Source organism: Scyliorhinus canicula, chromosome 21 (assembly GCF_902713615.1).
Source record: "Scyliorhinus canicula chromosome 21, sScyCan1.1, whole genome shotgun sequence".
Lineage (NCBI taxonomy): Eukaryota > Metazoa > Chordata > Chondrichthyes > Carcharhiniformes > Scyliorhinidae > Scyliorhinus > Scyliorhinus canicula.
In genome coordinates, this window is record NC_052166.1 from 40,652,628 (window position 1) to 40,676,017 (window position 23,390).

The following is a 23,390-nucleotide window of genomic DNA, read 5'->3' on the forward strand; positions in this document are numbered from 1 at the left end:
CAATCCAAAAATGAAATTTAAATCGTAAACTTCAGATGGTTCCATTAGAGTTACACCAACAGTTACCCAGAACTGCACTTCGACGCTAGGCCCCGGCGTCGCACTGCACTGCCTAGATCTCACCCAGTACCCAGTATGAGTCAGGAGATAGGGCGTACAGGCTGGGGGGGGAAAAATAAGGTAAAAAAACTGGGAACAAAGTTGAAATCTGATGCTAATTGCCACTCCAAGGAAGCTGAGGCCCATTAATTTATGTTCTTGGGTGTACTTGCTCAGTTTTTTTCCCCTCAAATTTACAATTAATGTTTGCAATCTAGAAACCTTATAACACATTCAGCAAATTTGTGAACTAGCAGCAGAAGTGCAAATCAAGGTCTTAATTATTTTTACTGCACAAATGGATACCATACCAGAAGGGAAAATCCTATATATTTTGCAGGAATATTTAGAACGATAAAAGCTTGCAGGTGATGTGTCCCCCGTGAAAGTCAGGCAGTGTGCTTTTTAGATGCTTAACTTTGCCTGTATACGCTGCTTTTTCAGGTTTGGTTTGCATGTGCTGGTTTATAATATGCAGGGTGCCTTTCATGAGGCACTCGTTCCCAACTAGGGGCAGGAAGGTGCAAAGTGCTGCAAACTTTAAAGCCTTCAGCAGAGTAAAGTTAAACTGCTAATTTGTTGAGTTGTGAAAACAGCAACTAAATGGCCCAATTCACACCATGCAGCCCTGCCTGCAATGAACTGAATTTGCTGGTTTCCGCCTTTCAGATCTTCAAGTCCTTGTATATAGCCCATCAATACCTATTACCCAGGTTCATGGGTGGTCATCAGGTCAATTGCCCACTGAGGAGTATGACCAAAAATATTATGCTGGGGTGTTATGATGTCACTTCCAGCCCAATCCATTGAGCACCAGCAAAACCGTGTTAAATAGAAATGCATTGGAAACCTAGATTGCAAATTTGCATCCCTCTTTCCTGTCTCCAGCAATCCAGAATTAAAAACATTAGGCAGAAAAATTGTTTGCCACGTTGAAAATGGCTAGATTGTAAAAAGCTCTCTGACTGAATCATTCACGTTGATGGATCCTGACGAAAGTTACATTGTATAGCAAGTTATATTAATAAGAAGTTGTCATCATTTGGAACTAACATCTCATCAGTACTTGTATTTTTCAGCTTCAAAAGACTTGGGTATTATTTAACTTTAGCTTAACTTAATGCACCTGTTTTTCCAAATAATGTTACTTCCAACCAATGGTTGAATAACCCAGAATATTGTTCCAAAAACGACTTCATGTCATGAGTCCTTTCTTTAACTTAAGTGCTTCAGGGATGCAATTTCTAGTGTGCCAACATGCTGTTTCACAGAGCAGTAAAACACTGGTTTATAGCTTTATTCCTGATGTGCTACTGTTCTGCTCTGAGAAAAAGCATCCCCTCAGCAAGAGAAAGCAGAATGTTCTTCCAAATAACATTTGCATACATCCTGCTAATCATCTACAGAGAACATTGACTGTGACCTACCTGCCATGATGCTCAAAAGGATGGAAGTCACAGACAGTAACATAAAGGAGGGATTGGAGGGTTGGTTAAAATGAACATAAGGCTATCGGTTAAATATAATGTACCCTTAAGATCAAAGGCATTTCTGCAAGTGTCTGAGTAAAGCTGTAGGTGGCTGAGTCTCACTTAAATCTATCATGAATGAGCAGCATTAAGCCAGTGCCAGAGAATTATGCATCAAACAATACAGAACTTCGCCACAGAGCAATTCAAACATAACCATGACTTCTATTTTTTGTTCAGCTGTGACGCATTAGAAAATGTAATATAAATAATAAATTTGTGCGATCATGTTGGGAGAATATTGATGGCGTAAATCAGTAGTTTACAAAATGTTCTTCATCTTACTGTATTGTTGGAATTGAATTGTATTTCTTTTTAACTTAATGCACCTGTTTAGTATTAAAGTTCCAATTGATTCTCAAGATTTTAAATAGATGGTGCATGTATTTTTGAGAACATCTCTCTGATGCTGTGGCAAAACAGTGTAATGCTTATTGCATGTTTGGATATTGCGTGATGGAGTGTGGGTTTTCAATACCAGATTTGGTTTGTCAGTGTAGGCATTTTTCTTAACAAAATCTTTCATCTGGTTTTCATTTTTCAGTGTTTATTTTTCTAATATTTTCTTCTTTCCTCCATCCGTATTAGTTTATTCATCCATGCTATCTTTGGTTAGAAGGGGATGTCATCATTCACATGAGCACATGGGAATGGTTTAAGGGAAACGTGCCTGAGGATCTGTTTAAGAACTGATTAATCTTGCCCGTAGGAAAATGTAATGGTCGTAGTTGAAATTTGAATTTGGTATTTTTTTATGGAAGCACAATACTCCATTGTTGCATTGACTTTATCGTTTCTGATTTTTATCTTTTCTGTTCCATTTAAGAGCAATACACCTGTGGGGCATGTGGAATTCAGTTCCAGTTTTATAACAATCTAATAGAGCACATGCATTCCCACACAGGTAAGGGTATTTTTTTCCCTAACAATTATGTTAGTTCATTTGGGTATTAAACACTCTCTTCACAACAAAGGAACTCCATTTATTGTACTTGTATCAGAAATGTTATTGTATGTTGAGAATACAGGCATCGTTCAAGCTGTAATACATTGCGACAAAAAGTTATTTAATTGCCTCATTTCACTTGCATTATAAAAATATATACACAGTAAAGGTCTACATTGATAATTAGAGACAAGGTAATAGTTACTGAGGGTCTATAGCTTCTATTTATTTTGCTTGTGTTTCTGCTATGAACAGTATTTTATAAATAGAGGTAGAATTATTTCTGTAAAAACACTGCTACACAAGGGTCTTGCTGAAAAATGAGTCAAGCTGACAAAATGTTTTGTCATGCACTCATCAGGAGAGAAGCAAGAATGCCAAAGGGAACAATAATTCATACTGCAAAGAGTTTGGATTCGTTGGAAGATGGACTCTGATTGTTAGAGGCATTGCCAAGGAGAATGCACCAGGGAACAGTTATCCCACACGCTTTTGCTTAATTTGAAAAAGGCACAATAGTTAGATATATTCTTGCTGTTTGCAGAGGGCAGGTCCCAGCCTAAAAATATATGTAGCTTCTAGCAAGCATAAGTGAGCTACTTTGCGAGTCCAACTGAGGATCTTAAATTGGTTGTTACAGTAATTCTTAGTACACTTGGGATTGTTGCTGTCCAATCTAGCAATAGACATTATGTTCAGAGTAGGCATGGTCTGTACTCTGCCTATTGCAAACAACTGAAGGGACATGCTATTTGATACGATCCGCTAGTCATTGGGACAGAAAGCTGCATACCTGGCATGGCATCGGCACCAAATTAAGAATATTAGTTAGGCTTGCAATGTAACTTAAGTTTGCTAGAAGCCACATTTATTCATACACAGAGACCTATATTTTGCAGGCATTCTCAGAGACACCCTCGACCAATCAAAATTGTCTTGCCAATGAATTACCACTCTTATCTCCTGCATATATTGTTGCTCCCTCCAAAATTTAGCATTCTTCTATCTTTCCTGATGAGTACAAGATGAAAAGTTTTGACAGCATGTCACTCTTTTAGCAATTCACAAGTTCTGCACTACTAAGTAACTATTACAGAAGAGTTTAAATTATATCATACCAAACACATGAGCTCTTGATGTCTATTAAATGTAGAATTATGTATATTATTTTACAGAATACTGAGAGGCCTAGATAGAGTGGACTTGGAGAAGATGTTTCCACTAGTAGGAGAGATTAGAACCCAAGGGCACAGCCTCAGACTGAAGGAACGATCCTTTAAAACTGAGATGAGAACGGAGAAATTTCTTAAGCCAAGTGGGTGGTGATCCTGGAACTCATTGCAGCAGAAGGCTTTGGAGGCAAAGTCACTGAGTGTCTTTAAGACAGCGATAGATAGGTTCTTAATTAATAAGGGGTTTCGGGAAGAAGGCAGGGGTTTGGGATGAGAAACGTATCAGCCATGATCGAATGGCAGAGCAGACTCGATTGACTGAATGGCCAATTCTGTTCCTATATCTTATGATCTTATGGATGTATGATCACAAGTATAAAAACTATTCTACGGATCGCGTTTAAAAACGTGCATAGTGCGTTCTCTTAGCTGCAAATCCAATTGAGGTAGTCCAGGTTATATGTGGATTGGGAATTATTAGCAAACCATTGTGCCACTTATCACAATCCTCTTGATTCAATTTGATAGATCATCCTTGGTTGTACTGGTTGATGAAAGAAGTGTATAAAGTAATTGAGGTGGATCACTGTACAACAGGGACACTTGCCTTTTTGCCACAAGTTAATACATCTTTAGTTCAAAACACACTCGTGGAAAACCACACAGCTGAGGCTAATGAGATTCAGGTGCAATTTGCTAATAAACCTGGTTGACATTCTAATCATGTGGTACATATGAGCATCTGGTTCCTGTCATAAATTCTATTCAAATTTTCTTTGAGTCAAGAGGTTATCACCTAAGTTTTACCTACATTCTTGGTAATTGGATCACCCTTGGAACAGCAAGCATTTTTTTAACATTGTATGAGATTTCTCCACCAATCCAGACAGTTTTATATGGTCAGGAATGCCAAACTGTTGTTCAACCCTGATAAATTCGTCCCTTGAAGCCTAGCAGCATATGCTTGTATACTAAATCTGAACATCAAGATGCGTATAGTCATTATTTGTGTGAACATCCATTTAAGAGATCCATTTATGATCCCGGAGGTTTCATGCTAAATCACTCGTGATAGCTCCTTGTTCACCTCTTGTGTGCAGAGGTTACAATCTCTTTGAAAGATTGCGTTATTAATATTCATTCTTGGCATGCAAGCATGGCTGGGAAGGCCCGAATTGCCCTTGAGGAGGTTTGGTGAGCTTTGAGGCATCTTTGTTCTTCCAAGGGACATTTTCCACGCCATGACCCATGTCTTGGGGGTTGGTGTGGATGCAAAATTGTGCAGTACCAGAAATAACGAGTGTACAATGACACCAATGTAGTGCATGACAAAACATCTTGAAAGGAGCTGGTACTTTAGTTTTGCCTTGCCCTATGCCCCTACTTTCCCCTCTTCACCCCAATCAATATGGCTCTGAAGGTCAGACTCTACTTGTGTGGGGAGTTTGTTCTGGACAACTGAACATCCTATAAAGTTGCTAATACTCTTTTTCATTCTACTTTGTCTTGTAATCCACATGACTTCTTTTATTCTAGCTGATAATGAAAACAGCTTAGCGATTAAACAAGTACAGACACCTCGCACTGCTGCTGCCACTACATCTACTTCTACTTCTGCTACTGCTACTACTACTACAGCTGTTGCTGCTGCTTCTCCAGAGAAGAAGAATGCACATCGCCAGAGCAACTGCACAAATGATGGTATGTACTATATTGAAGTGTTGGACAATTGTGGGAAAAAATTTCTAAAATGAATACATTGCCTGAGCTTGGATCTGGGTTTCTTTCTCTAATTTTAATTCTTACCAAAACAAAACTTCAACTGTGCTGAATAGCACATAGGAAATGGGTTTGTTGTAAGGTTCAGTTTAGCAGCCTTGTGGGGAGAAGTAGTAAGCAGCCATTTAGCACTTGCCTCAGAACATTGTTAATACAGGGAAACACATTGGAAAGGTAAATTATTCTCATTTAGAATTCACATATGTGCTCACCTCAGTATGTGAAAATGGCTGGAATAATTTTTCGCAGAGAAAATCAATTGGAGGTGTGCTCAATCAATGAAGTACAATGAGCTTAAAGTAAAATGGAATCATAGAATTGATAACCGAGTCATATGGGTGCTTGATTGGATTTCTGATTTTCTTTTTCAAATCTGTCCCAAAAAATGTATTTGGGAATCAAATGAGGCAAAGCAATAAATACTATTTTTAGTCAAAACACTAACACTATGTATACTTGTGTATGAGCTGTCCTCCATAAAAGATAATACCTTATCTTCCACTTTCTATCTAAAAGCCAAGCAGAAAAATATTGTATGAGATGTATAAGAGGTTTAGCATAATGCAGTACTGAAACTTAACAAAACTTTGTTCATGTCAAATTTTAGTTCGGACATTTTTCAAGAATGTGCCATGTAATGGAACAGTTAGGTTGCCAGATCTAATGTTCACGTCACTGTGTTACGATTCCAGTTGATATTATAACTGGTTGGGAGATCCTGGCTTAAAAGACTGTAACTTTTACTTTTTTTAATAAAATGTGGAGGATCAGAGTCCCAGACCGCAAATTATTTTTACCAAGAAAAGAACATTTATTACACCTGAAAATTTGGATTATTATACAATACTCCATTACTTCTCCCTTAACTTAACAATACACAGGTTTTTAAATTATCATGGATTACAAAGTACATCTTAAGCTACAATGGTCTCATTAATCCCTTTTAAGCACATAGGATGACTGTGGTCAAATACACACCCCGTTCTGAACTCAAGTTAGTCTACGAGTTTCTCCTCTGATTTTCCTCCCAGATGATGATCACAAACTCCACCCCAAAAATGGGCTTTAAAATCATCACTCATAATAATGCCTTCCCTAAGCAGTTTGTGTTCTGAAATCCAGTCCAGGATTTAAACTTTTAAACAAAGCTTCCAATCCACTTTTAACAGCGAATCCAGTCCACAATGTTATACACAGCTTTATTTTAACTGCTGTGAAAACGACTCACAATTGCTTTAACTTTTAATTCCCAGATGTTATCAAAATTACATCAAACTATCTCTGAAGTCTGCTGTCCCACTTTAAATCTAGTTACTGCGATTGTCTCTCAAACTCAGAACACTTTGTTTACTCTTCATTGAATTCTTCTGAACAATACCTTGGTCTCTGTTCACGAAACTCCAAACTCTCAAGAGGGCACAATCCTCTTGCCACAAGAGCACAACGCGGCCGGAGAATCCCGGGCATAGGCCTCCAGTGAACCTCCCAACAGCCTCTGCGCATAGCGGGATTCACCAAAGTCCCACGAGATGTCAGAGCTCCGGCCACAATGAGTAGGAATAAATGTTGCTCACGGAAGTAGGTTGTAAACCTACTTACGACGTACTTGCCCGGGATCCACCAGCTTCCTTCAATTCTCCGGCCTCTCCAGGATGCCGAACAGTGATGGTCTACACAAACATGGACCATGTGGAATGGCGCCCTGGGGTTTCCCAGGCCATCGGAGACCCCTGAGTGATCAGGATAAGTGCAGGGTGGCTCCTTGGCTCTCCCCCTGGAACCTGGGCACCTTGGCACTGCAACCCTGTGCCAGGATGCCCAGATGGCACTGTCAAGCCGGCAGGAGCAATGCCTGGGTGCTATGATGGCAGTGCAAGGGTGCCCAAATGCCAAAGTGGCACTGCCAACGGTCAGGGGCCAAGGGCGGCCATGCCCATGAAATTAGGGTGGGGGAGTGCAAGGCAGGTAATTAGGGGCCTCTGGGAGGTTGGAGGAGTAATGGGTTGGGGTCCTGGAAGGGTGGGGATGCTATAAGAGGGCTTTTGGGGGGGGGGGGGGGGGGGGGGGGGGAAGAGAGAGAGAGGGTCCAGTTCAAAAGGGTCCAGTTTCCTCGAACAGTGCAAAGATGTACAAGTTAGGTAGATTTGCCATGCTAAATCGTCCCTTGGTGTCTTAAAAGGTTAGGTGGGGTTATTGGGTTACGAGGATAGGGTGGGGTCTTGTGCTAGTAATGGGTTGGGGTCCTGGAAGGGTGGGGATGCTATAGGAGGGCTTGGGGGGGGGGGGGGGGGGAGAGAGAGGGTCTTAAAGAGGAGGGATCCTCAGGGACCCCATAGGGGGTGTCCTCACTTAGTGTGAGGTAGTGTATATGTGTGTGTGTATGTGGCGGGTGATATTGTCAATGGGTGTGGGGGACCCACAAGCTCACTTCGGGATCAGGGCGCCCTTTCAAAATGATCAGCCCGATCTCGGAGTTCAGCTCCCCAGTGCTCAAAAAAGTTCTGTGTGGGCTAAACGGGTGAGAAACTCCCAAGGGCCCAAAAAAGTGACTGTGTCATTGAATAGTGGTGGGGAATTGCCTCAAAAACCCGCCACAAATGAACTTCAAGTTTTTCTGGAAAATCGCACCCTTCGACACTGTTCCATTCTCTGGTTATCTGGACTGTATCTTGTCCCTTAGGAAGCTTGCATCTTTGCAACTCCCTTGTCCTGTCCAGCTTTTCCTGGCAGCGTTAAGAGTTGTTCACTCCTCCATTTCCTGGCTCCAACTCCCCTGGCTTCCAGTTAAAAATTATGAACAAAGGAAAGCCCTTCCCTCTGCGAAATGCGCCCCTGTTGCTAAGCAATGCTCCTGCTACTATTTATTCTTCACACCATAGCCCTCTAAGCACAATAGAAACACAGTTCGAACTTTCTGCGTGGCACAGTGATTAGCACTGCTGCCTCACAGTGCCAGTTTCAATTCCAGCCTTGGGTGACTGTCTGTGTGTGGAGTTTGTACATTCTCCCTGTGTCTGCATGGGTTTACTCTGGGTGCTCCAGTTTCCTCGAACAGTGCAAAGATGTACAGGTTAGGTGGATTGGCCATGCTAAATCGTCCCTTGGTGTCTTAAAAGGTTAGGTGGGGTTATTGGGTTACGAGGATAGGGTGGGGCCTTGTGCTAGATAGGGTGCTTTTTCAGAGAGATGGTGGAGACTTGACGGGACGAATGGCCTCCTTCTGCACTGAAGGAATTCTATGATTCTTAACCAACCCCATCACATACAAACACCTTTGTGCAGCATGAATCTAACTATACATTTAACCCTTCCAGGCACAGAAACATTACGTTAAACACACTTAAAGCTATACCTTATTTCTACCGTTTACCAATATAACATAGATATAGAACATACAGTGCAAAAGGAGGCCATTCAGTCCATCGAATCTGCAGCGACCCACTTAAGCCCTCACTTCCACCCTATCCCCATAACCCAATAACCCCTCAACCTTTTTGGACACCGAGGGCGATTTAGCATGGCCAATACACCTAACCTGCACGTCTTTGGACTGTGGGAGGAAACCGGAGCACACGGAGGAAACTCATGCAGACACTGGACGAACGTGCAGATTCCGCACAGACAGTGACCTAGCGGGGAATCGAACCTGGGACCCTGGCGCTCTGAAGCAACTGTACTATCCAATTGTGCTACCGTGCTGCCCCCTGATACAAATATCAATCCCACAAAACCATCTTTATTTTCCTAACAAATCTGTGTGGGTTGAAAAAAATACTGGACGCCTAGTTGTGAGTGATCTGATAAAATGTTAGTTTAGTTTGCATTTTCATATTTAAATGCAGAACATCCAGTATATATCAATCTCTATAACTTAATCAAATTACTCCCCTGACTAAACAAGAATGTGATAATAAAGTTTATCATTCCTTAACATATGCTGAAAGAAAATCAATGGTAAGGAAGTAAGAAAACATCTTGAACAAACAATATAAAGTTTAATCAGCTTTCAAAACCCTCATGTAACTCATTTGGCCGGATATATTTTGAATGAGTTTGGAGGATAGAATGTCCACAACCAGCTTTGGATTGTTCTTCAAGACTTGGGGATTTCCTCAGTGGTTATTAATTCTTTTGTTTTTGAGATGTACTTTGCTTGCTGACTGTGCCACTTGAGATGTTGCAGTTACCAAGTTCTGTCTTTTCAGTGAAAATTTTAAATTTATGATCTCTTACGGTGATCAGCTTCTTCAGGCATGTTGCCAGGTAAAATTTCGATATCTTTTAAAATCCAGTTGGATGATGCAAACAATTCACATTTTCTGTGGTTTGAGGGGCTATCTTGTTGATCACATTTGTTCTTTGCTTCCCAGTAAATTGAATCCTTTAGTTTTAACTTGTACATATCTACTGTGTTTCTAATATCTACTTTATTAATGAAGTTCCACTCTCCACAAAGATTATCTGAATATTGCCTACACTCCGTCTGCCTCTTCCTAACTACCGCCACCCATTCTCCCATTTAAATCTTTGAACAGCTTATGTGCAAGTATACATGATTACTTTTTTGTTAACTTGATGTAATAGTCGGGCAGCACGGTGGCTCAGTGGGTAGCCACCGTGCTTCACGGCGCCGAGGTCCCAGGTTCGCTCCCGGCTCTGGGTCACTATCCGTGTGGAGTTTGCACATTCTCCCCGTGTTTGCGTGGGTTTCACCCCCCCCCCCCCCACAACCCAAAAATGTGCAGGGCAGGTGGATTGGCCACGCTAAATTGCCCCTTAATTGGAAAAAATTAATTGGGTGTTCTAAATTATTTTTTAAAAACTTGATGTAATATGATTAAAAGGAAACGCTATGACATAAAAATATCGGAGCCTTGTGTAGCTGTCAGAAAGAATCTTTACAATTATGTACTGCAGATGTTTGCATAATTATTTATTCTCATTTGCAGTGAATAGCTCAGTCCTTGAAAAAGAACGTCAACTCATTGCGGAAAAGTTGCTCAGAGTGATGTGTTCTGATCTGAACGCACTGACTGTGATAAATGGAAAAGACTTCGTCAAACTTGCTCAGACGCTTGTTGATGTTGGTGCACGTTATGGATCCTTTCCTGTAGCTGACGTCCTTGGGAACATGAATACACTTGCTCTGAAGCATCTGCCCAGAATGTACAATCAAGTGAAAGTAAAAGTCACATGTGCACTTGGAAGCAATGCATGCTGGGGAATAGGTGTCACCTGTCATTGTCAGAATGTTGGCTCAGAATCATACTACATTCTAACAGCACATCAGATAGAGGGATTGCAAATGAAGAGATATGTCCTAGGCATTAAAGAGGTAGATGGCAAAGAAACTGGTGAGCAGGTTCACCAGTGGGTATTGAATGTACTGTCAGAATTTGTCATGTCAGAGATGCGAACAATTTATGTCACGGATAGCAAGGTCAGTTCAGCCACACTGTTGAAAGCTGGAATGTGCCTACGATGTTCAGCTTGCGCATTAAACTCAACAGTAAGGAGTGTACTCAATGAAAGGACATTGCAGGCACAAAACATGCCAGAAGTTACTGAACTTGTGAGTAACTGTATACAATTAATGAGCTCGCTGGAACAAGGTACCGTCACTCCAGAGTTATCCAGCCTTCTTGAAGTGCAGCAGGTTCCTTGTTGCTGGAATTCTGTTGCAGATTCTCTCCTTCTTGTACATGAGAAGTATGAGCAGTTGCGAGAATTAATCAGTGGAAGGAAAGAACTCAAACACCTCCAAAGTTGCAATAAAAGCTTGTTGAGCAACCTTACAGCCATTTTGGCTCCAGTAAAGCAGGCTGTAATAGAACTGAGTTGTGAAAACAAACCAACATTACAGCTTGTGCTCCCAACCTATGTAAAATTAGAGAAACTTTTCACTTCCAAAGCTAATGATGCTGGCACTGTAAGTAAACTGTGTCACCTTTTTCTGGAGTCTTTAAAGGAGAACTTTAAAGTGGAGACTGCCCACAAAGTAGCAATGGTCCTTGACCCACATCTGAAGCATTTGAGGTCCGTGCCACACTACCAACAAGAGGAAGTAATCAATAGAGTTTGTGAAATGATTTCAGATATTGGACAGTCTTGTGATGATGCCATTGATTTTGAACCTGCAAGAAAGAAAATGTGTGGGATTAATGAAAACATGAAAACATCACCAAAGAAAGAGGTGAACCAGGATGAGCGAAAAGATGAAGTATTTCAATATTTAAAGGAACCTGTGCCCAATAAAACTGTAGATCTGTTCAGTTACTGGTCGAATGCCACTCAAAAGCATCCGAAGTTAGCCAAACTTGCCTTTTGGCTTTTGGCTGTGCCAGCTGTTGGTGCAAGAAGTGACTGTATGAATAATTTTGGGGAGATATTTTCAGGAAAGCAAAAAGGCCAGCTGACACCCGAGGTGGTGAACAAACTGATGTTTTTAAGATCAAACTTGCAATAGCTGCCTCTCTGTCTGATATATTGGTGCTTTAAAGCAGAACTAAACCCAGGTGGTGAAGTCAGTTTTATTACATAACTTTTTCTTACTGTGATAATTTTTGTCTTATTTCTGTGGTCAGGCCACACTGTATTTGTTAAGATGTTATGGATGAGCTGCCCCTGTTGGCTTACTGAGTTTATTCAGTGAGTGGCTGGACCATGCAGACCAGGAATGGCCCAGATTTGATCCCTTGTCTGTGCTGAAGTAATAATAGAATGAGCTGTAACTGCTTTTTAAGCTATGTTACTATTAATCTAAATAGTAGTTAGAGTGTACTGATCATAAAAATGTTTTACTGAACTAAGCATTTCAGTTTATCGATTGCATAATTTGTAACAAATTGGTTAAATTTACATTCTAATTGAAGCCATCACGCCAAGATTAGAGCATGCATTAAGTTGCAGGAAATGTGTGGTTTGTCCATTTTGTGCTTCCAGCAACCACCAGGGTCAAATCTGTGTGATCTCTGTTTTTCTTACTGTTGTCTCTGTTGCTATACCCTGTTTATATGTACCAAATGCACAAAGAAGAAAATAGTTCCAATCTTAACTGTTAAAAATATAACCGATTGTGAGAGACGAGAAAATTGATTCCCAGCCAAAGTTTGAGTCCTCCATGGTTCTACACTCAGCCTGTGCTCTCCTGGCTTTGTATTTTGGCCATCTTTAATATAGGCTGTTGTCCACAATTACAATGTATGCAGATGGTGCTGTTGTATATTACTTGTCTAATTCAGTGAGATACGTCTCCTGTTTCAAACGTGGTTATCTGACAGTCATTTATATAATTAAAATGTCACGTTCTCTGAATAGAAAGTTCCCAGACTATGAAATTTGATGTCCAAAGTAGTGGAACTTGATGAGAATTTAATATTAAATATTTATCTAGATGAAACTAGATGAAGTCTGACTTTCAGATATCTGCTAAATGTTTTGAAGAAAAATATTGCACCAAAGTAGCTCCTTTTGAGACATACGAGGGACATTGGAAAAATACTGAACATTTGTTTCATTTTGACTGGTTTTATTTTAAACTAACAAAGCCATATACTCAAAAACCAAATATTAACATACAACAATCCAAAAATACATAAATGCATAGTGTGACAGTACTGCAACAAATGCGATTAAAACCTTGAACATGAAACACAACTGACCAAAAAAAAGCATATGAGCAACTCCTCACCCCAATGTATCTGACTCTTGAATCTAGGGTAAAGGAAGGTTGAAGCCAATGCAAACTAACAGATGGACCAGCATACATTAACCACACATTGGTAAATCTACTAATTCAATATAAAAGAAAAAGTTACAATGATGTTCAAAATTTACAAAATGGCTTTCTGCAACTCCTCCCCAGGAGCTATTAAAAGTCATTCATAAGTCCGTGTTGTAACAAGGCTATTCATCCTCCCACTGACACGTGGTCCTTCTCCTTCCAATAATCTTACCCTTGCAAATGTTTGTGCAAGCTGCTGTTAGCCTGACAAAGGAATCCTTCAATATTATCAATATTACCCAGTAGGAGATTGCCATTGCACCTAGAACTCTATATTTGACACTGTCTGTATTATTCAAAAGTACTTTCAAATAACTCTTTAAACCTCAGATATGCTACCAAATATGGGAGATCATACCCATAGACTAATTACATTCATGATGAAAGTATTTGGTCATTAACCCAGTTGTCCAAAGTCTGATGTCCCAAAATATTTATGAATAACTGAACTGTATTCATAATATTTGGATCCATATAACACCAAAATATAGTCTACAATTTTGTGTATTCCTCAGATGAAATTTGTATCACAGAATCCTTTTTCCAAATTGTCCTATGATCTCTTGCTGTCACACAGATTGTGTCAGACTTTTTCAAAACATAGAGAGACACAAATATTTTACTATTTAGGATATGTAAAGTTATGTTCTTAAATGCAAAGGCACTGTGTAGTCGCATTAGAACTCTGAATAGGAAGTGATATTTAAGCTGGAATTGTTCACAAGAGCACCACTTACTTTGAATAAATTGTTATTAATCCTGTGCAGCCCAATCTTTAAAACAGCCAGGCTTCTTGTTGATCTGTATATATGAATTAAACTAAAATGGTGACATATTGGACTGAAATTAATTGTCTTGTTTCAGCATTTTCACAAACTTTCCCCTTGGAACTAATTGAATCCAAAACCAAGTCATTATGGCACATTATTTGGCCCATCAAATCCATGCTGTGTCGAACCATCCAGTCAAGTTCCATTTCCCTGCTCTATCCATATAACCCTCTAATTTCCTTTTGAAATTGTTGATTGTCCCTGCTTTCACCATCCTCCTAGGCAGAGATATCCAGGTCTTGATGCATTAAATGTTTTTTCTCGTATCCTTCTTCCCATCCACCCCCTCATCTCTAGTCCCAAACTTTAATTCTGTGGCCTCTAGTCTTTGTATGATCTGCTAATGGGAACAACTTAACCATCATCCAAACCTGTCATCATCTTGTTCTTCTGTATCAAATCTCCTTTCAATCTCCTTTCCTCCAAGGAAAACCCATCTTTTCCAAACTAACCTAATCCCTCATCCACGGAACCATTCTGCCTTGGGATTAAATGTAGGATGTAATTTCAAGGTTCATATTAATTATGATTTTCAAGGAAACTAATCAAAATACCACAGCTTGCAAGACCTTTAGTAACACCATTTTCATGCTTGAGCAGGGACCACCTGCCTGTATATGGACAACTAACTACACATTCATAAATTTTTAATGGTTGGAATTGAATAAATTGAACAACATGTTTGTAACCCAAGCAGTTTAAATGGAATTGGTTTCACCTCTGCCGTAAGAAAAGTTATGCAGTTAAGATCCAGAGTAAGCATCCCAAATAGAAGCCTTAATTTTCACAACCAATTGGTGTTTCTGTATTTTCTTGCTCTCGTGATGTTCAGAAGCCAGGAAGAACCTGTCTGACTGGGCTAATGTTTTCTATGCTCTGAGAGTACCAATTTTTTTTTAAAAAGAGAATCTATTTCTACGGTGGTTTGTGGAGATATAAGAATTGAATAATTAGCATTTAGCGTGAGCATGACATAATCTTGGATTAATAAAGACCCACTGATTATAAGTAGAATGTGCTCACTGAGCTTTGCATACAACGGTCACTTTTATTGTAGTGTGTGAATAACATGCATGCTGAAAACTTTATTTGGCATTTTCCATCCTGTCTTGGGCTGGTCTCTTTTAGCCCAGTAGCACTGATTGAAGGCTCCACATGTGCTTGAGGTGTTGGTTTGCCAGGATTGTGGCTAAATGTGTGGTCTTTTTGAGTTTCAGCCTTAGTCCATGCGAAGCTGATTGGATTGCCAAATGCCTTCCAAGTATTTCTCATTTTTGCTGGAAAGTTTCAAATATAAATCTACAGTTTTTAATCACAAGAAAAATCCCTAGCTTTATTGCTTGCTAGATAAGGTATTTGCTCCTACTGTCTCTTATTAATGAACGTAGAAGAATTCACCAGTTGCTCCATTAAATACTCTGTGTTGTCTTTGTACAATTTTTAACATTTATAATCCAAAGGCCCATAACTCTCCAAAAAAGAGCTGAATGCCAGAGGTGAGGTGAGAGTGACTGCCCTTGACATTAAGGCAGTATTTGACAGAGTATGGCATCAAGGATTCCTGGCAAAACTGGAGTCAGTGAGAATCCGGGGGAAACTCTCCTGGTTGGTGTCATACCTGGTACAAAGGGAGATGGTTGTGGTGTTTGGAGGTCAATCATCTCAGCTCTTGGACATTACTGCAGGAGTTCCTCAGGGTAAATGTCCTAGGCCCAACCATCTTCAGCTGCTTCATCAATAGCCTCCCATCATAAGGTCAGAAGTAGAGATGTTCACGGATAATTGCACACAGGTGACTGCACAAATGTTCAGCACCATTCGCAATTCCTCATAATGAAGTAGTCCATGTCTAAATGCCGCAAGACCTGGACAATATCCAGGCTTGAGCTGACAAGTGGCAAGTTACATTCACACCACACAAGTGCCAGGCAGTGACCATCTCCTACAAGAGTGGATCTAACCATCGCCCCATGACATTCAATGGTATTACCATCACTGAATTCCCCAAATCAACATCCTTGGGCAGAGTATTGATCAAAAAGCTGAACTAGACTAGCCATATGAATACTGTGGCTACCAGAGCAGGCCAAAGGCTAGGAATCCTATGGCAAGTCACTCATCTCAACCTCAAAAGTCTGTCCACCATCTACAAGGCACAAGTAAGGAGTGTAATTGAATACTCCACTTGCCTGGATGACTGCAGCTCCAACACAAGAAGCTCAATACCATCCAGGATAAAGCAGCCGGCCTGATTGCTACCTCTTCCACAAACATTCAAATCCTCCACCACCAATGAGCAGTGGCAGCCGTGTGTACCATCTACAAGATGCACAGCAGTAACTCACCAAGTTCCTTAGACAGCACCTTCCAAACTCTACCATCAAGAAGGACACGAGCAGCAGAACTTGGGAACTCCACCATCTGGGGGTTCCCCTCCAAGTCACTCAACACCCTGACTTGAAAATATATCGTCGTTCCTTCGCTGTAATTGGGTCACAATCCTGGAACTCCCTCCCAAGTAGCACAGTAGATGTACCTACACCACATGGTTTGCAGCGGTTCAAGAAGGGCAGCTCACCACAACCTTCTGAAGGGCAACAAGAGATGTGCAATAAATGCTGACCCAACCAGCAACGCCCACATCTCATAAATTAATTTTTTAACAAGGCCTCTTCAGAACCAACAGTTCCAGTAAGTATATCATTGGAGCATATACAAAGTGTCTGCAGCCCACAGTCCTATTTTTTTTTTTTTTTAATTTTGGAATCATCACAAATTTTCTGCTGCTGTTGTGTTGTGAGGCATGCTTCTATTAAGACTCAAAGCACACCTTTCCATTTCAGGACTTCCATATTTTCTCTCCCTGAACTGGAAGAATTTAACCAATTTTGGTTTCAATTTTCTACCCTTCTCTCATCTTCATATTGTTACCCTACAAATTTTCCCTTTCCTTCCTTTATTTCTCCATTTTTGGGTATAGGTATCTAACCAATATTCATTATAAGCCCACTGATGCCACAGCTCCTTAGCTATACTTCATACGATGCACCTTCTATGGACTCTGTTCCATTCTCCCAGGTCCTTCATTCTTCTGCACATCTGTTCTGATGATACAACCGTCCATATTAGTGCTTCCAATATATTTTCCTTTTGCCTCAACTGAGAAATTATATGCCCACTATGAGTGGCTGGTCCCTCAAATGTGTCTGTTTCATTTCATACACTTCTGCTTTCTCCGTCCCAGAACCATGATAGGGTTCCCCATAGCTTCATTTTGCACCCGCAAATGCTTCCATATGCAACAAATCATCCTCTGCCATTTTTGCAATCTCCAGTGTGATGTCACCACAAAACATCTTCCTTTTTGCTCCCTTTTCAGCATTCTGAAGGGATTGTTCAGTCTGGAAGTATGACCTCAAGCCTCCAGTCACCTGTCATTTAATTATTCACCTTCCTCCCAATCTGAGTTCCCTGTTTTTGGCCTCCTCCGATAAAGCCCAATGCAAGCTTGAGAAATAGCACCTCACCTTCCGAATAGGTGCTTTACAACCTCCTGACTCGGCATGAAGTTAAAACATTTTCAGATCAAAATCTCTGCCCTAACTTTGTTTCCTTCCACTGGTTTTTGTTTATCTCATTTTTCTCCTCTTTTGCTTTTCATAATTTCCTCAACATAGTTCTTGTTTTTATACTTGTTCCATAACCACTTTCTTTGGCTTTGGCCACGAGGAACCCGTCTGTCAGAAACTACCTTCTTTCTTATAGACTCCCTTTTTATCTTTTCCACATTTTCCCCGTTTCACTTAAAATCTATTACATCTCTTAATTTTTCCCAGTTCTGAATAAAGGTCCTTGACCTGAAATTTTAACACTGTTTCTCTCTTCACACATGCTGGTAGACCTGCTGAGCATATCCAGCATTTTCTGGTTTTATTTCCTTTTATGTTCATTTCTGTCAATTCTGATCTCAGTGCCAAGATTTTATTTTTAAGATGAACAATATATCAAGTATCAGCTGTCTTCAGTTCACAGCACTGCTGGTCAGAATTTTATAAGTTCCATCTTTGTATGTTCTAAGCTAATACTTCAGTGTAATAACAAGGTGATGCTGTATTGTCTAAAGGTCACAATGGGAAGCGCATGCATAGATTTAAAAATAAATTTAAAACCCCCATCGTGGATATCCGCGGCTCGGATGCAACGTGGTTGTCTTGGACCCCAACACCCGCGTTATAAAGGGGGGCTACTGTACTAGCTTTGTGTGATTTATGGACACAGATCCTCAAATCCCTCTGAGCTGCAGCTTTCTGCAGTCTTTCTCCATTTAAATAATATTCAGCTTCTTTATTCTTCCTACCAAAGTGCACGACTTCACATTTCCCTACATTATATTCCATCTGCCATATTTTTGCCCACTCACCCAACCTGTCTATATCCCTCTGTAGACTATTTGTGATATCCTCACCATTTGCCTTCCCACCTGTTTCTGTGGCATCTGCAAACTTGGAAATAGTGCATTCGCTTCCCTCGTCCAAGTCTGCCGTGTTTGGAATAGCAGGTCGAGCTACATTGTTATGGGCCAGGGTTTAGTGAACCCCAAAGTGTATCATGGAGTTCACCTGGCCCACAACTTTTAATAGATTGTGGTATGCGGAGCACACGGCCCAGTCTACAGGTGTGGTACAGCAGAAATGGAAAAGTATATTTTAAAGCAAAACAATGTTTATTCTGTGAACTCAAGTTAACCTTTTTAAAACATACAGTGAACACCTTAGCAACCATTAATTCAAATGCAACCCCCAAAGAATACAACACTATGTAATCCTTAATAACTTCCCAAACAACATCCAGAAGTCAGAAGAAAAACCTTTCAACAGAAGCACATTAGGTTTACATTCACTGCTGAAAACATTTATAATTCTGAATTCACCAAATGATCAAGAGATAGTCTTTTGATGGCAGAGATCTGCCATCCTGCTGGAAAGCACGTAGCACAGTGGTTAGCATTGCTGCCTACGGCACTGAGGGCCCGGGCTCGAATCCCGGCCCTGGGTCACTGTCCGTGTGGAATTTGCACGTTCTCCCCGTGTCTGCGTGGGTTTCACCCCCACAACCCAAAGATTTGTAAGGTGGATTGGCCACGCTAAAATTGCCTCTTAATTGGAAAAAATAATTGGGTATTCTAAATTTGGTCTGGCTTCAGCTCCAACACTGAAAACGAACCTAAAACACACCCTGCAGCCTTCTCAAAAACGAAAGTAAAAAGGAGATAGACAGCCCAGCTCCGCCCACACTGTGACATCACTGATAATACCCATTTCTTAAAGGTACATTTGCTACAGATATTTATATACACACCCGTTTATAAACACCCATTTCTGAAAGGTACTCTGACATGACAACATAGCTGACTGTTGGGATGGTGTCAGGTTCAGGCAGGAGAAGTCCTTCAGCCCATCGGGCCCCGCCTAACCACCATCGTCCCACGCTGCCATCTAACCATTTGTTGACAAGATTGCACCTTGTTCCGGGGAAGAGTCTTACCGACTCGAAGCGTTGTCTCTTGTTTCTCTCTCCACAGATGCTGCCAGACCTATCCAGCCGATTCAGGATTTGGGTGCGTAGTGGGTTGCCTCCTACTTGTATGTTTGAAGTATTAATTGTCAGGTTTCAGCTAAAAAGGATGACCCTTCTGAAAATAATCCTCAGCCATCGTGCCAAGTTTGCCAGTGTCTGGGAGTTTTTCCAGAAGTTGGTTAGAATGTGGTGGAGGTGAATAGCAGAGATGTATTTGGAAAATGAGGTAGAAACTCGAAGGGGAAAGGTACAGAGAGCAACGCTGATCGAGTTTAATAATAATCTACAAAATTATATGGGGCATAGACAGAATGGATAGTCAGAGACTTTTTCCCAGGGTAGAGGGTCAATTACTAGGGGGCATAGGTTTAAGGTGCGAGGGGCAAGGTTTAGAGATGTACGAGGCAAGTTTTTTTACACAGAGGGTAGTGGGTGCCTGGAACTCGCTGCTGGAGGAGGTGGTGGAAGCAGGGACGATAGTGACATTTAAGGGGCATCTTGACAAATACATGAATAGGATGGGAATAGAGGGAAACGGACCTCGGAAGGGTAGAAGATTTTAGTTTAGACAGGCAGCATGTTTGGCGCAGGCGTGGAGGGCCGAAGGGCCTGTTCCTGTGCTGTACTTTTCTTTGTTCTTTGTTCAAATGAAATATTTGAATTGTGACCTCGCCTGCCTTTTCTGTAAAATATTTAGAAAAGTGATGAGTGATAATTTTAAAATTGCTACTAAGTTAGTGAGGAAACATGCTGGGATAAATTTCTTCCTTTCAAAGATTGTTTGAATATGGATGCCTTTGCCATAGGGATTATTTTTAAATGGACCATTTTCTTAAGGAAGTTAGGATAAATGAGGTATAAGAAGATATTGGGTTATGGGAAGAGCAGAGCAGTGATGTAACATGAATGCAACAGAACAAATGGTCTTCTTCATGCTTCTTTATCACAAATATATCTTGAGCATCAGCATCTAAAGTTTTGGACAATTGGATTGCCAAGGAGGCCTTTTTCAAAATTAATTGTTTTACAACGTTTTCATTTTAAAAATAAAACACTAACCACTGCTATTTGGATAAATGAATCGTTCAAAGTATTTAACTTAACATTGGGGATTTGGATCTAATAGCTAAACATGCGTTTTGTCCCGCATTTCATTAAAAAATCTTCAAGAATGCTATCCTCGCCTGAGATTAATTTTGGTATTAAGGAAAGCTGTTTTGTGATGTACTTTAATATTATTTTCATAAGCCTCCATTTAATCATTCTGTGTATAAAACTGTGCACTGTTGTTATTTGACAATCTGACATGTCCTTAAGTTATTTATATACAATATAAATATGCTTGTAATTTCACAACCACATATTGTAATAATCTGAAACTAAATAGTGAAATTAGTACTTGCAGTAGCCAGTGCTGCAGTTCAAGCTAGTCCTAATTACAGTGTTCACACGATGCAACGTCAACTCAGTTCAGCTAAATGTGTTGAATAAATGTAGTTTGAAGTAGGCGCAATTCTTAAATCTTGTGAACATAATGGAAAATATGTTTAGAAAGTACTCTATGTATTTTCGTTGAACTCCGACATGCATAAATATGTCCTACATATATATATAATCATATCTAAATTACTAACTCCTTATAAATCTTGCTACTGCTGTTCAAAAATTAGTTTGAACTAAGTTGCCTGTCAATATTTGTGTTTCCCTCTAAAATTATAATGAAATGCCCTGATATGGTATCTGAAAAATGTGATCCATTATGTCAAAATTCTATTTTTAAAAGCCGATTATCTTCCAATACTTGGGTTTCAGTTCGGTTTACTAAAAGCCTTAGTTAGATCCATTTAAAGCTTGCAGAAGCCACACCAAGACAATTTTTCATAAAGTGAATTATTTGGGGCAAATTAATATATTTGTGTGCTTTTTTAAAAAGGTGGATTATCCACCAAACTTACAGTAGCTATAATTCGTATTCTTTGAACCTGCTTACCACTGTAATGTCACGGCCAAAACTCCCCATGAGAGAAGTAATGCATCTGCCTCATAAAATAATCACGTGGACTAACTTAAACATGATGAGTCATGCAAGCTTGATTATTTAAATATCTTATGAAGAGTTTGTATGTCCTTTCTCTGGATATATATGATTTGTGCATTTTTGGTTAATAATGTTGGTCAATATAGAAACCAATGAATTATCCTCGTATGGAAACTTAATGGAAACTTTCTTTCAAGCAGCTTATATTCATGCCCTTCCAACAATGGCTGAAAATGTCATGTCTATTTTGTGGCGAAGATCCTAAATTTAGACTTATTAACCACTCAGTGAATAATCTACCTGCCCTTTTTAAATTCCCCTGTAAGTAATATCTCTTGGATTATGGTTGTATTTGCTAAGAAATAGGAGAAAGTATCTGAACTTGCTGATTTTAGTACTGTTACTGAGGCTTGTAAATATCCAAATAATTATTTGGAGCTAAGAATGATTGACCAATCATGATTCCTTTCAAGGCCAGCACTACAAGTCTTGCCACATTTTAGCCTCAAACTTGAATTAAGGATGTGTTTTTAATTCAGGCAAGCATTAAAAGACACCCAAGAGATTTATTCTATCTATCTCTGTGAACTTCCAGTTATTGTGCACTGAATCCCCCCAAACCTCAACATTTAGAGACCAATTACATAGAATGTTTTTTAACAGCAACGGTGACCACATGACAGCTTTTTGATCCTTCCTATTGTAACGGTCTCAATCAAGGAAGTTTAGATGTTGAACTTTTTTTCCCGTGACAAAGATCATGCCAGTCAAATCTATTCCTTCACAGAGATGGTTTGATTTCCTTCTCCGCAGTAAAGATTGCACATGAAGCAAGGTGGCTGTGCCTTCAGTTACAATGTGAATCTTCATTCACAGTCCTGCATCTGTAAGAGTATTCCTTTTGGAGATTTTGTGTCTGAATGTACTATATCTGTTTAGATGACTTCATTCCTGCTTTTGGTAGAGAATATGAATGTATTTGTGTATCTGTTTAGATGGGCTATTCTATCTTTTGTTAGCATCAATGCTACAATTGGCTTCTATTTTTATATATTATTGGGATGTAACAAACATTTTACATACAACCATGATTGTCTTGTCTTTGTGTGGCAGAAGCATTAAGTGGTTACAGCACTGGAGGAGGCCATTCGTGCCCATGACATCTCTCTGCAAGAGCACCTCAACTAATCTGACACCCCTGTCCATTGCCTTTCTCTTTTCGCTTCAGGTGTTTATTTGCCTCCACTGCAATTTCAGGTAGTGGATTCTAGATCCTAACCACTCAACCTTGCTCTGAGTGAATCATCTTGTTACTGCTTCCTGCATCTAGATTAATCATGGCCCCCTTGTAGAATTCTAGGAATTTCAGCAAAGGTCCAACATCTGATGCTAGTTCCACTTTGGACCTGCCCTCAAGTCAATTTTCCCTAAACTTTTCCTTAAATCTTTCAATATTTCATTCTTTGTGTTTAAATTATTCTCTTTAAAGTTGTAATTGATTCATTGTTTGTGATAATACATACTATACGAATGTATTACAGGGAAAATAACAACTTTCTCCTGCAGAAGCTTGTATGTTAAGTAGTTTGGGCATTCATTATGTTAAAGACACCATAAGAATGTATGCTATTGAGTCT

The 23,390-nt window shown here is 39.9% G+C and overlaps 1 protein-coding gene across 11 annotated transcripts in view; it reads left to right on the forward strand.

Moving 5' to 3' along the window:
- The window catches only part of znf618 (zinc finger protein 618), a 144,116-nt gene extending 129,962 nt beyond the window's left edge, over positions 1-14,154 (forward strand). For 10 of the 11 annotated variants that reach the window (XM_038782378.1, XM_038782384.1, XM_038782383.1 and 7 more), the window contains 3 exons: positions 2,455-2,532; positions 5,283-5,447; positions 10,475-14,154. In XM_038782378.1, coding sequence (XP_038638306.1) covers positions 2,455-2,532; positions 5,283-5,447; positions 10,475-11,991 — 1,760 coding nt within the window. In that variant the 3' untranslated portion in view covers positions 11,992-14,154. The remainder of the gene's footprint in view (positions 1-2,454; positions 2,533-5,282; positions 5,448-10,474) is intronic. The other variant, XM_038782382.1, reaches the window with a different exon arrangement.
- Positions 14,155-23,390: the final 9,236 nt, after the last annotated feature.